This window comes from Empidonax traillii, unplaced genomic scaffold, assembly GCF_003031625.1.
Source record: "Empidonax traillii isolate 1590-97213 ecotype Southwest subspecies unplaced genomic scaffold, ASM303162v1 scaffold24:size2376012, whole genome shotgun sequence".
Taxonomy (NCBI): domain Eukaryota; kingdom Metazoa; phylum Chordata; class Aves; order Passeriformes; family Tyrannidae; genus Empidonax; species Empidonax traillii.
This window is the reverse complement of record NW_020955217.1, coordinates 785,310-798,026: the sequence shown is the minus strand read 5'-3', so window position 1 is coordinate 798,026 and position 12,717 is coordinate 785,310. Positions and strand designations below refer to the sequence as shown.

General features: G+C 41.2%; 2 protein-coding genes across 6 annotated transcripts in view; one reads left to right on the top strand and one right to left on the bottom strand.

The window, feature by feature from the left end:
- Window positions 1-3,393, top strand: part of SYTL3 (synaptotagmin like 3) — a 32,811-nt gene extending 29,418 nt beyond the window's left edge. For all 4 annotated transcript variants that reach the window (XM_027904624.1, XM_027904650.1, XM_027904640.1 and 1 more), the window contains 4 exons: window positions 41-140; window positions 1,345-1,453; window positions 2,336-2,541; window positions 3,175-3,393. In XM_027904624.1, the coding sequence (XP_027760425.1) occupies window positions 41-140; window positions 1,345-1,453; window positions 2,336-2,541; window positions 3,175-3,305 (546 nt within the window). In that variant the 3' untranslated portion in view covers window positions 3,306-3,393. The remainder of the gene's footprint in view (window positions 1-40; window positions 141-1,344; window positions 1,454-2,335; window positions 2,542-3,174) is intronic.
- Window positions 3,394-4,340: 947 nt separating this feature from the next.
- Window positions 4,341-12,717, bottom strand: part of EZR (ezrin) — a 36,834-nt gene continuing 28,457 nt past the window's right edge. For both annotated transcript variants that reach the window (XM_027904663.1, XM_027904674.1), the window contains 7 exons: window positions 12,388-12,484; window positions 9,549-9,712; window positions 8,517-8,647; window positions 7,665-7,825; window positions 7,337-7,429; window positions 6,186-6,437; window positions 4,341-5,871 (listed from right to left, as the gene is read on the bottom strand). In XM_027904663.1, the coding sequence (XP_027760464.1) occupies window positions 5,707-5,871; window positions 6,186-6,437; window positions 7,337-7,429; window positions 7,665-7,825; window positions 8,517-8,647; window positions 9,549-9,712; window positions 12,388-12,484 (1,063 nt within the window). In that variant the 3' untranslated portion in view covers window positions 4,341-5,706. The remainder of the gene's footprint in view (window positions 5,872-6,185; window positions 6,438-7,336; window positions 7,430-7,664; window positions 7,826-8,516; window positions 8,648-9,548; window positions 9,713-12,387; window positions 12,485-12,717) is intronic.

The window sequence follows — 12,717 nt, the reverse complement described above, 5'->3', positions numbered from 1 at the left end:
GATTGCAGTAACACAAACTTCTGCATGTCCCTTTCTTAAGCTTGAAAAACCTGAAGATGGTCTTACCCAGTACAGCGGTGAACTCCTCTTGTCTGCAAGACTCTTGGTACCAACCCAGTGTAAAAATTTCCAGTTTGAAGGTATAAAATGTTTCAGCATTCATAGAGGTCTTTTCCAATGTAAATGGTTCTATGATTCTGTGAATCCCTTGGCTAGAAAAGAATTGAGATCAATGAAGCGCTGGCAATGTGTCTATGTAATATTCCTGTATGGGATTTTTAGCAGCTACGGCAAGGGGTGCTTTGTGGTGTATTAATTTTTACATTATTTAAAACTGAAACATCTGCCAGCTTCATAGATTTGTTCTGTTTAATACAGACAAAAGCTGTACATAACAATGGCAGCTGTAAGATGCATCCAGCCGTTTTGCAAACTTGTGCCTGTCATAGTATTAACAGTAGAGGCTATTCTGGTGGTGAAGCAGCAGTTTTATTGTCCAAGGTAGAGACTGCCAATTTAAGGGAAAAGTGGAAGGGTAATGTTTGCAAGAGTACCAGATCAGCATCCTTGGCTTTTTCCGGTTGTCTCATTTTAGAGAGACTGTTTCACTTAGAGGGGTGATAGGTTCAAAATGTGTAGTCAGGGTTCAGTTTTTGGTAATGAAAAGTTGTAAGGTACATTAAATATTGCTGTAGTATGTCAGAGCAAGCATCTGCTGGTGGAGTGAAATAAGCACTTTGAGTGGGAGGAATAGGAAAGAACTCATTTTCCTTACCTCAGATCACAGGGAAGTGTATAAAGTATCAGAGCTCTAGTAATACTCTCTGTGTCAGGACCATAGCAATAGGTAGAGACCAATAGGAAGCTTTAATTAGCTCTTTGGTTACTTTTGTTCCCTTCTGTTTTCCAAATGACCCCAAAGTTACCAGCTTGCTTTCTTCAATTCTTACTCCCTATGCAGGCCTGTGTATTGGGTCTCTGCTCTGTACTTAGAGCTGTGAGAGGAGCAGCATCACACCACGGGTTTGGTTGCTTCTCCTGCTTCTGACTGTTCCAGAGAAATGCTGCTGTGGGTACTGTCCTGTGTTAACATTTCACAAACACAGCAGAAAGCTTTTTGTCTTTGGAACAGGAATCACAAAGCAGCCTGCTACTCACTGCTTGGCGTTTTTGGTGTGAATCATACACTGTACAAATATGTTAAAATCTTTCAAATATTCTTAGTACAGCCTTATGACTCCTTATCTCAGTAGTACCACTCAGGCATTCCCCTACTTATGGCAGCATCTTAACCTATGAGCTGAACTGACCAGGCATTTCATGTGATAAGTACTCCTTTTTCAGGAAATAAAGACCAAGGCGTTCCCAACTACCAGCTCCAAGTTATGATATTTGGGGCTAAGAACTTGCCCATGCTGAGACCTGCTGGAATGTTGAACTCCTTTGTTAAAGGGTATGTATGAGACCTAACAAACACTACAAATAGGAAATGTCACATATGTTCTGTGCAAATGTATGTATTAACATGTTTTCATCAGCAGACTGGCATGTGAAAGTGCCATCGTCTACACTCTTAGTCAGACTTCCTTGTAATGGTTTTGTTTGTCTGCAGAACAGCAGCAGTTTGCAGAGTGGTGACAAGTCCCACCTGCCTTCTTGGTCTTGATATTTAGAATTTAATGATGTCATTAACATTTAGAGTTCATTAGTTTAAGGATGTGCTTTTAGATATTAGGAGAGGGAAAAAAAGTGCAAACATACAGTATTGTCATTCCTAGTTCCAGCTTTTGCAGAATTAAGTAAAGCTTAGGATACATTGAAAACTTTTATCGTCTTCATTCTAGACATTTTGAAAGAAAAGGGACTGAAATTTTCTTCAGTTTGTTGAGTAGTTGGTATGTGGGATCGTTTTACTTTCCTGTTGTCAGGCCTCAGATGCCATTAGAAGTATGATACTGGGGTAAACCTACGTCTTATAACACTATTTCACCTGCTGTGGCACCTATCTTTGGTGAAATGGGTGAGCATTTTAGCTACTGAAAGACAGGTTTTAGGCAGTATTGAATAGCAGCACATGAAGTAAAGTCTCCTTCAGCAGTCAGTGACTGCAAAGTAAAAGCAGACCAGAAGAGCCTACTTGCAACCACATTAACGTCAAGCAGGAAAAGGTGTAACTCCCAAAATAAACACCCTAGCACCATGTTTTATCTTGCACCTAAACTGAATTTTTTGCTATTTAAGGTAAAACAAAGGGCCTTAGTTGATTATTGCAAATGCTCTGTTTTCTTGTTGAGAAATCAGTAACCTTGCTGAACTCTTTATTTTTTTGGGAAAGTTGTCTTATCCTTCCAAACCAAGCAGAGGTAAGGCAAAAGTCTCCTGTTCTGAAGAAAGAAGCCTGTCCTCAGTGGAAACACTTGTTTGTCTTTGATGGTGTGACCCCAGCTCAGCTACAGCAATCTTGTCTACACTTGACTGTCTGGGACAAGTCAGCTTTCAGCTCAAGTGATCAATTCCTAGGAGGAGCCAAGCTTGGTGCAAGTAAGTTCTTTACCACTAAAAGTTGAAGGTAATTTGGGGAAAAGATCTTTTATTTACATCCTAAACAACAATAATTATACTATGCTATTTATTACCTGCTATCATGTGCCTATACGTACATACAGTCCCAACCTGTCATAAGTAAATTGCAGTCTTGGGCTCTGATCCTGCAAGAACTGAAATATGTGTTTTAGTTCAGGTCTGTCAGGAAGCTCAAGGTTGTCAGTGGAAATTTTCAGGAAATTCATTTGCTGACATAGTGACTTTTGGGGTCAGGACCATCCCAAGACAAGCACAGAAATGGTCTGGCTCTAACTCAAATAGAGCTCTACTGTATTTTTAAAGATGTATTCCTTTAACTGTTTCTTATGAATTGGCTAATTTTAAATGATTTCTCAACAAAAGGAGGCACAAGAACTAATGACCTAATAGACTTCAACCTTGCTTATGTTGTATTTATACTTCAAAAGTATAAATACAATTTATTGCAATTAGTGCCTTAGGAGCTACAGAGCAGCTGAAATTACTGTAGAAGTGGATGAACAGGTTATTTTGTTAGCCAGTCCATTGGGCCAGAAGTTGGGTAAGGCTGAGTGAAAAGTAACTCTGACCTTTCCTTTTGCTTTCTTGCAGAGGAACTGTTTGGCTCTACAGACCTTGTTTCTCATTCAATACTCCCATGGCAGGAAGTGCTCTGCAACCCAAACATGTGGATGGATTTCACACTTGTACTACATTCAAATAAGGAAAACTTTAAATCATGAGAGATTATCACACAACAACTTTTCCTTCCCTATGTGTAATATTTTATACTCAAGTGGTACATACACTTCAGGGCTGGGGAAAGGTATGCTGCAAATGCACCCACTCTGGCTTTTGGGGAATAGAATTATATATTCGAAAGTGTGTAACATTCTGAATGTTTCATTTCTTAAAAAGTAAAGGCTTTAACTTGTGTCTTTATCTGGAGTGTAAAGTTAATATTGTTTCTTCAGGAGTTACAGTCTCAGTTTGAGATGCATTATGCTGACAAAGCGACAGTAGCCAGACAATATGCAGTTTTCCATTTCTGGGCATAGCCAAACTTTCATTATTTAGTCACAGCTAGGAATACTTCTCACAGAAAATAACTGTTACAGCAGGAAAGTTACATGCTTTCACTCTGAGGTTAATGTTTTATACACAGAACTGAAAATTAGCTTATCTTTGCTTGCTGCAAAGGGGAGATGCTAACGACTCTGCTTCAGTATTATCTACACTGCCACTATTATTTCACATGACGCTAAAAAGCACTGGCCTGTAACCACATCTCTCAAATGTGTGCTGCATCACGGTGCTTACAAAGCTAAGGTCTAAATTCTCCCTCACTAGGAGTCTGGGACAGCTGACAGACTAAGTGTGGGTGTAATAAGTTCCTTCTTATCTGCCACTGTAAGACAGATTTAACAAGTCTGATCCATAGGGTGTACAGCATGTGACAAGAGTTTAGCTCAGTTTATCATTTATTCATGGGGACAGGTAGAAACGCAAGCTTAGGCCAAACGACTATGTCAATTTTCCTTGCCTCAGATGTAGTGTTACAGTCAGCAGAAACTTCGTATATCCAACTGTAACTAGTGCTGCTGTGTTATACTTTGTTACTGCAAATATTGCCCCTTCTTCCTTTATAGGTCAGTGTGGCTTTTAAGGATTTAAGATTTAAAGACACAAGGACTAACAGGCTAAGCTGAGAACTAAAAGAGCAGTAGCAAACCTTACACAGAACACACCCCACACAAGAAACACTTGACTCCACATCCTTTGTTACTTTGCAGATCTTTTATTTAGATGTTTGCTGCTGCAAATAAAAAAACCCTCACACAAGATTCAACTCACGTATAATGCAGCATAGATATTGTAAATGGAAGAGAGGAGGTGACAACATACTGTATCTCACTTTCTAACAGATTTTCAAGGAAAGGGGGAGAGTGGGGGGAGAATGGTCACAGAAATGCTCTCTACTAGAGAGAATACAACTGTGATAATAAACAAGCAGTCCCTTCATCTTTGGAGTCTGAAACTTTAAATCAAACATTTAAAAAAATTAGAAAATTTGTTAGAAAAATAGGTGCAGTAAAATTGTATATATTGGATCATGTGTACATATAACAGTTTTCATTAAGTAAAAAAATGATCTTTACAAATAATGCTTTATAGTAAATAATCAGCTGCACTGTATCAGACTACAGTGTTGTTTAGGCATTTTTACAGATGCAAGTCTTATTAAATCTGAAAAGTAACAAAATATACAGAGCAAAACTATTTCCCTTTTAACTAGTACTGCAATCCACATGTTGCATATTTTTATATATATATATATAAATACTACACTACAACTGATCAGTAATGAAGTTGGAATGCAAACACAGTAGTGTATTTAGATTCCAACAGAGTATTTGCTACTTGTTACATGAAGAGAATATCAGTGTCCCTATGCCACACTTGAGCCATCACTGCAGAAATTCTCCAGCTGAGAACAGCAATCAGAAAAAGCCTAATTTCTACACAAAGTAGTTCTGAGGTGTTGTCAGTTCTTTTGTGTGTGGGGGGGTGGGCTGGGGAGGGGGAACACAGGCATCAAGACCAAGGGAAAAACAGGGTGTACAAGCACGTGAAAGGTTGTACACACATATACAGGTGCCTGCAAATCCTGAGTTCCAGAACCTGTCTTCTCAACTGCTGGACTTCACACTGTAACTAATAATACAAAGACATATGGCACAAAATTCACCCACAGATGCTTTTTTTTTAGACCGGGCTGAATCCAGCACCTCCACAGGACTTGTATCTTCAACTGGAAGCATAGCCTGCTAAAATTTGTCTTGCTTAAAGAGAGATGTGACATAAGGCCTTTTGGCACTAAGCAAAGGCATGAGCAAGTCACCAGGATCAGTGGTACAATAAGTTTTTAACTATATCAATTTCAGAGAAGGTACAGAATAAATGGGAGATTTAAACACCTCTGGGTTTAGAGAACATTTAAGTGTCATACAGTGATGCCTCCTCAGGAAAAAAAAAAACAAACAACAAAACCAAAAAACCAAACACAACAAAAACCCCCCAAAATAAGAACACAGCATTAAGATCTGCCTTTCCAACAGTCCTGTCTTCTTCTTACAAGTATCGTTACATCGCTTCAAACTCATCAATTCTCTGCTTGGTGTTGCCTTGCCGGATCTGCCGCAGCGTCTTGTACTTGTCACGACCCTGTCGCATGTTCTCTGAGTGGATAATATCGTTTTGGGTCCTCTTATTTTCATCTCTAGCCTGGGCCAGCTCATCTGTCAGTGCCTGCAATATGAAAAAAACATTAAATGCAGGTTATTTGTAAGAAGCTTCCAGCTCATGACAGTACAGTTCTTTGGTGAGAGCGGACAGTTGATAGATGACGGGACAGATCAGTAACATGGATACAATGTATGCTTTCCATAAACACTATGGATGATCTAAGTAATCTTTATATACCTTGGCTTTATTTTAAACTGCCTACAGGAACTGTAATCAAAGAGAAACTATCATACTTGGTGTGTTTAACCAAGTGGTTAAACGATGTTTTCCGGGAAAGATTGGTTCAATTACTCTGCCTCCCCCAAACATCATCTTACCCTCAGTTGACTCTGTACACGTGCATTCTTCTCTGCTTCAGTAATGCGCTTCTCCTCATTGCGGTCATTCCTGATCCCCTCACTGGAGAACTCCGCACTGTAGGCAGAGTACTCAGAGCCTTCATCTTGCAAGTTATCATGGACATGGTAGTTCACTGGCTCGTAGACAGGTGGTGGGGGTGGAGGTGGAGCAGTCATTACCAGGTGTAACTCCTCCTTTGTCTTTACCAGATCCTCCTGGGCTTCCCTGGCCTTTGGGAAAAGAGTAAAAATACTTGAAATGCATTTCTTGCTTTAAACCAGCTTATTCCAAGCCACTATGAAAAGCAAGGAAGAGAGAATTAAATCTCTGCAGCTCACAGTACTCTATTAGTCTTATACAGAACTTTTTTTTTTCTAGGTATGCTATCATCATTTATTGTGTAATGTGCAGGAGATCTAAGCAAAAAATCTTCTTCCACTAAAACAGCCTAGAAAAAAACTGTTCTGTGGGAAGTTACAGTTATCTTCATCCTGTTCTCCATTTGAAGAGCTGTAGGCTGAAGAGACACAAGTGCTATAGAGCAAGAACTTAGATTCCCAAGTTGGTATTTTGAATGCAGTTACGCACTAGGCAGGCACTTTCCTTGCTGCTTCAGTGGTTTTGCCCTCCCATGCAGCCCACAGCCCTAGTCAGAGGGCACTGGGAGCACGGGGCACTCTGAGCCTTGTGTGGTTTGTTTTTAGTTTTAGTGCATCATATGTTGTTAAACTATGCTGACCAGGAAGCCACCAACAATAGCACACAGTCCTCAAAATGGATAATTGCAGTGTGGCTGCATTTGCAGAATCTTCTCTTAACTGATGTTTTCAGACACTATATCATGGATTACAGGCACCATTTATCCATGGTGCCCCTCCCCCTCCTCATGGCTCTGAGACCATGTTCACATTTTTAGGTTTCATACAGGTTTCTATTTTGAATTTTGACAGTTTGTTGGAAGAAAGGTGTTTTGCAGGCATATTGCACATTCACCGCGAGTTTGCCCTTTTTCACTGCTGTACAGATGTTTGTCCCCCACATGTGTTGAGAACTCACACCAAGCTAAGCACCGCAGTGTGCTCTGCTCGAGTGTAGAACTTTAGAGCAACTTTGTAAGGCAGATACTCACTCTAATTTGCCACTCTTCGACCTCGCTCTCTTTACGCCTCCTTGCCTCTTCAAGAAGTGCAATCTTGGCTGTATACTCTGCAAGCTCTGTAGCCTGTTAAATAATAAAACTGGAATTATAAGGACTCTTAAAAAATCCCCAACCCAACCACCAAGCACAAAGAAACACTATTAACTGTAATAAAGAAATTAAGATAGAAAACAGTGCCACAATGGTGCTATGACGTGGTCTAGTACTTTACTGCACTAGGTTTTATCCTGGACAAGATGGCTTTGCCTTACTCAAGGGCAGAGTAGCATATCTGATCCTCAAAATGACTGGGTCTTACCAGTTGTTCCTGGCTCTTTATCTGGTCTATAGTTTGTCTTTCCAGCTCTTCCTTGGCCTGCAGAGCAGCTAAACGGTCAGCTTCCAAACGTTCTGCTTCCTCCTGGGCTCGTCTCCTTTCCTCCTCCAGCTGAATGGCTCTTTGGATCTGATCTGAGAGCTCTGGAAAAAGATCAGCGTGGTTAATCCACAAGCATGGTCAAAGCTAAGGAACTACGAACAGTCTCTCACGTAACTGCAGAAGTCACGACAGCACTTTACTCCAGCACGCAATATGCCCTTCACCGTGCTCCTCAAAGTAATTATTTGCATAATACACCGAGTAACTGGATTCAGATGAGTCAAATGTACATTATAATTAGATTTTCTGCAAGATGTTTGCATTAAAATGTCTGTAACACTGACAAGACTCTGCTGCCCTTAATTGACCAGATGTCACTGTCTCCAATCTGATCATCTGTGCACTGAAACAGAAGTTTTCATTTCACTGGAAAGACTTGCTTCCAAAGCATTTTTTTCTGCTAGGCATTAAGTAAAAAGTACTTGAGGGCTGAACTCTTGCTCACTGCTGGAAGAGGCTGTGCTACTTAAACCCTGTTGGCAACTGGGGAAAACAGAGTTCTTGCCCTTTGCTTCCCAAATACAGTCTGCAGATTTTAAGTTAGTTTGATACTTTGGATTATTACGAGTACTGTGAGCACATGTGTGTATTTATCCACATAGGAAGATATTAGCAAGCCTTGCTAAGAGATCCCAGTGTCACCCGATTTTGTCAAGACACAGGCAGCAATCCATGTAACCCCTCTATGGAGCACGATACACACAGTCTGGTCAGCCAGGACAAGTACTTTACCTTTCTCTGCTTTCTGAGTCTTCACTTCATACTCCTGTAGCCTCACCAGCAGCTCTTCCTTCTCCCTCAGCATTTGCTCTTTCTCCCTCTCAATTGTCTCCCTCCTCCTCTTTTCATCTTCTAGCTGTTTCCTGTTAGAAACACATTTCAGGTTTGAAGCTCACTTTCAGACTCAAAGCTACCACCAGACAAGAAAGCTGGCTGGGCATCTCTCCAGGCAGCTCAGTGGAAAGTGGCTGCCACGAAACAAGAGCCAGGAGATGGAAATAGGCTGTTCCTTCATCACTTCAGAATTTTTGCTCAGTTTTGGATGCCCCATTTCATTTCATTTGTATTTTTGTTGGCCGCCACAGAAATTTAGAACACCAAATAGCTGCTAGATGCAGAGAGAAAAAGCAGGACTTGTACTGCACAGCAGAGATTTAAGTTTATTATTTCTGATGTAAGGAAAGTGAAGGAGATGCAAAAACATCAACAGCAGTGAGGGAATGAAGACAAACAATCCACAAATACAGAAGAAAGGTAGCATGATTTCTTGAGTCATAAGCAACCTGAAGCCAGTGGTAAAATTGCTATTCCTTTTTCCTTGCCTGCAAGAAATCTCCCAGTCCCCTCTCCTCTCTTTACAGTGCACACACATGCTCCCCATGAAGGTTTCCCCTTTACTCTCAGCCATCCCATGGTCCAGCACATAAATCAGGTTCTAACACTTGAGAGTCAGGAGAACCTTCCCCTCTAGGTGTGCACCACCAGAGCCCATTGGGCCTTTACTTGCACGTGTCCTTGCAGCTCTTGAGACGGCAGACCTGCATGGTCACAGGAAGAGCAATGCTTACAGTCCTGCTGCAGGACACCCTAAGTCCCCTCATAGGACCATGCACGTGCCTCATGAACCTGGAATGGCTCTTAGACTTGCCCAGGCAAAACCTCTGTTACTGACTGCTGGCCTGCAGGTACAGCTGCTTGCTGACCCTGGGAGCTCAGTGTCATTTATTTCTGCCCCCCATGCCTGCTGCCTGTATTCAAGCTCACCTTTCCAGTTGTTTCTGGTGCTTCTCTTCCCGGGCCTGGGCTTTCATCTGTTGCACCTCAATGGTGTCGGGCTTCCTGCGCCGCATATACAGTTCATGGTTGCCCATGCAGAGCTGCAGGATCCTCTTGTTAATCCTCAGACGAGGGGCATAAAACACAAAGTCCTAGGAGACAACACAGTCATTTTTTTCCAAGCATGCTTTCCCTTCTCTCAGCTAACTGCAGAGAGAAAACCTTGCCACTGATTTCACTCTAATTCAGACATACACGCAAGGCTATTTAAACATCTGACCAAGGCTGTTACAAGAGTGTTAAATGAAAACTAATTTTTTTAGCCACCAAACATATGGAATATCAGGTTGCAGGCAGTAACAAAGCCCAAGATGCTCTAAAATTTCTGGTTCAGCAAGAAGAACAGCTGCAAATTTCTTTTTATCTGAGTTTTAATCAGACTGGATTTTCTAGAAGAAAATCTGCTAAGAAAGAGATACACAGGGCCAAGTTCATTACCTGCCTGATGATTTTTCTGAGCCCACAACCTCATGCATTCATTTACAGTGAAGTCTGAACTTACACAGTGAACAAACTCTACATCTTTGTGCTTTTTTGTGTACTACATGGATGGTGATAAGGGCAGTGGGCAAGCTGCCACATTACCACCATAAGCCAGTACCCACTCCTTAGAATCACTCTCCCATGGATTGCCTCACTGTTAGCAAGAGATGGAACTGGGGAAGGGCCACACAGGCTTTACAGTGTTGCATGGAAGCAGTGATCAAGTTTTTAATTGCCTGGGCTCAGAAGTACAATTGTGGCTATCTTTGGGAAAACTAGAAGACACACTAGAAGCAATTTAAAGCTCCCTAAGTGCTATTAAGATGAGCATGAATATGGCAACGAAGACTCATTTTCTCCAATGCGTTTCCCTGATGCACACAATGACTGCAGGAGCGGCAGTCTGGGAAGTGTGTTGTGCTCTCCCACCAGATCCAGAGCCATTCTGAGCGGCACAGGTCTGATACTGCTAACTGAACTGAATCTGTAAGCTACTCATCCGACCTCCTCCTTATAACAAGTAATTTTAAAAACAAACAGTCTGTGCACGTTGTGATGAACAAGCCCTATCCTGAGGCAAGGCTCACTTACATGGAATTAAATACTGAGGGAACAGAGGGTGGTTACATTTGTCATTTAGGCCATAAGCAAGGGACAAAACATTTAAATAAGAACGTAAAAGAATACCCTTCTTTTCTTATCCCCAGCCTCCCCCAGGTCTCACAAAACTGGGAGCTCTGTACCTCGATATTTGAAAGATAATGCTGAAGATGTTGGAGCATGTGGGCAGACAAGCCTAAAAATTTAAAAGCTTAGTTAGGGCAGGGCAAGGTGCCACAGGACTCTACCCTTTGCACTGCTGTCCATTTAAACACAGACATGTAGAATTCTCCAAGTTAAAGGGGAGCTTCCAGCTCACACATCTTGGGGGTACTGCATATTCTGCTGTAGTTATTTTAGAAGGAAACACAAATGCATGAAAAGACCCAGACAACTTCCTGAATGCTCAGAATTAGTGTCCAGATAAACTCCTCTTTCAGGCAAAGCTTTAAACATACCACCACCCAGAGAGAAAAGGACAATTGACACAGAGGGAGAAAATGTAATTGAGGTTTTCAGTGTTAGCACCTTTCTGTATCAGCCTCTTGTGAGTCCTCCATTTCAAGCTCTGTTTTTGATTTACTACTGGGGAGTGGGTGGAAAGCTCTGATCCATATTTTGTAATTATGTACAACACAAGACAGAGGTTCTTCTATTGAAGAAAGCATGCCTGACAGTCCAGCTTTCTGTCTCTGTGGAGTTTTGTTGATTTCCACTAACAGCATCACAGAAAGAAGCCGCACTCCCCCAGGTTGTTATCTGGAGGAAATCCCTGCAGCACACTGTGCATTAGTATCCTTTAAATTATTGGGAGGATCTTTCTCTGTTGGAGATATTTATAAGCTATCATCCCTTGACAAAACCAAACTGATTATTATTTCTCAGGGCTGCACTTACTCACCAAGGTCAAGTACTGGGGTGGGGGAAGAGAAGAGGAGGTCTTTCTCAACTATTCAAACAGTTTCACAAGATTGACAGAACGACATCCACCTATACCAGTTATTCCACGTTGTGTTCTCAACAGGTCAAAGTAAGTTTCTAATTCCTCACTAAAATAACTCTAAAAACATACTTCTAAGTATTGAAAAGCAACATTCATAAGTAGCTGCATTTCAGTTCTCCACAGAAGTCATATCCCTGGTATTCACATTAGTATTCAAGAAAGTCAATGAACAAGACCATGGTCCTTAACTGGACTTGACTTTGTCAGTAGTGTGGAAGTGAACAGTGATGGATGGGAAACCATACGTATCCATGTGGTTTTGCAGTAGCGTCTGAATTACCAAAGTAATTTGGTATTTTTTTTTAATGAACATTTCGGGGTTTTTTTCTTCAGACTAAAAGCCAAAAATAAAAGTTATCTACCAGCTTCCATGCACTGAAAGAAATGGGGAGAGGACTTAAAGAGCTAGCAAAGAATCTCAAATTTAAGCATAAAGCTACCTAGTTTGCTAGAAAATAAAAGGACTCTGCAGTTGTAAAATCCTTATTTTTTCCGTGCTGGATATTGCTACAAGCCCTTCACTTATTCTGCACAGAGAAACGGACAGCTCTAAATACTATGGCTCATTTTGCCTCTAGAATATCTGCATCTTTCTCCTCTCCAGTGACTACTTTATTTTGAGATGAAGCTGTATCATTTGGTCATATGCAGTATCTAGGAATCTGTTCAAGTCATACTTACTGGTGCCTTCTTGTCAATCGGCTTTATAACAAACTTCTTGTCATTGAAGGAGATGTTTCTGATTTCGCTCCAGGGGAACCCAATCTTTGGAGTTAGTCTGGAAAGAAGAAATATGTTTTTAAGAGATGATGCAGTAAACATTTTTTTCCTCACATTGCTTCTAATACACAGACTCAGTGTAACGAAATGCTTCACACAGCTCTCCCAACAGAGAGAAAACAGTAAGTGAACTAGAACCCCACAGGGAGTAGGAAAAGAGGCCCAGTTACCACTCTTACTAAGTCTCTTCCCATTTTGGTCAGCCACCCTACTGACATTTGGCTATGATGG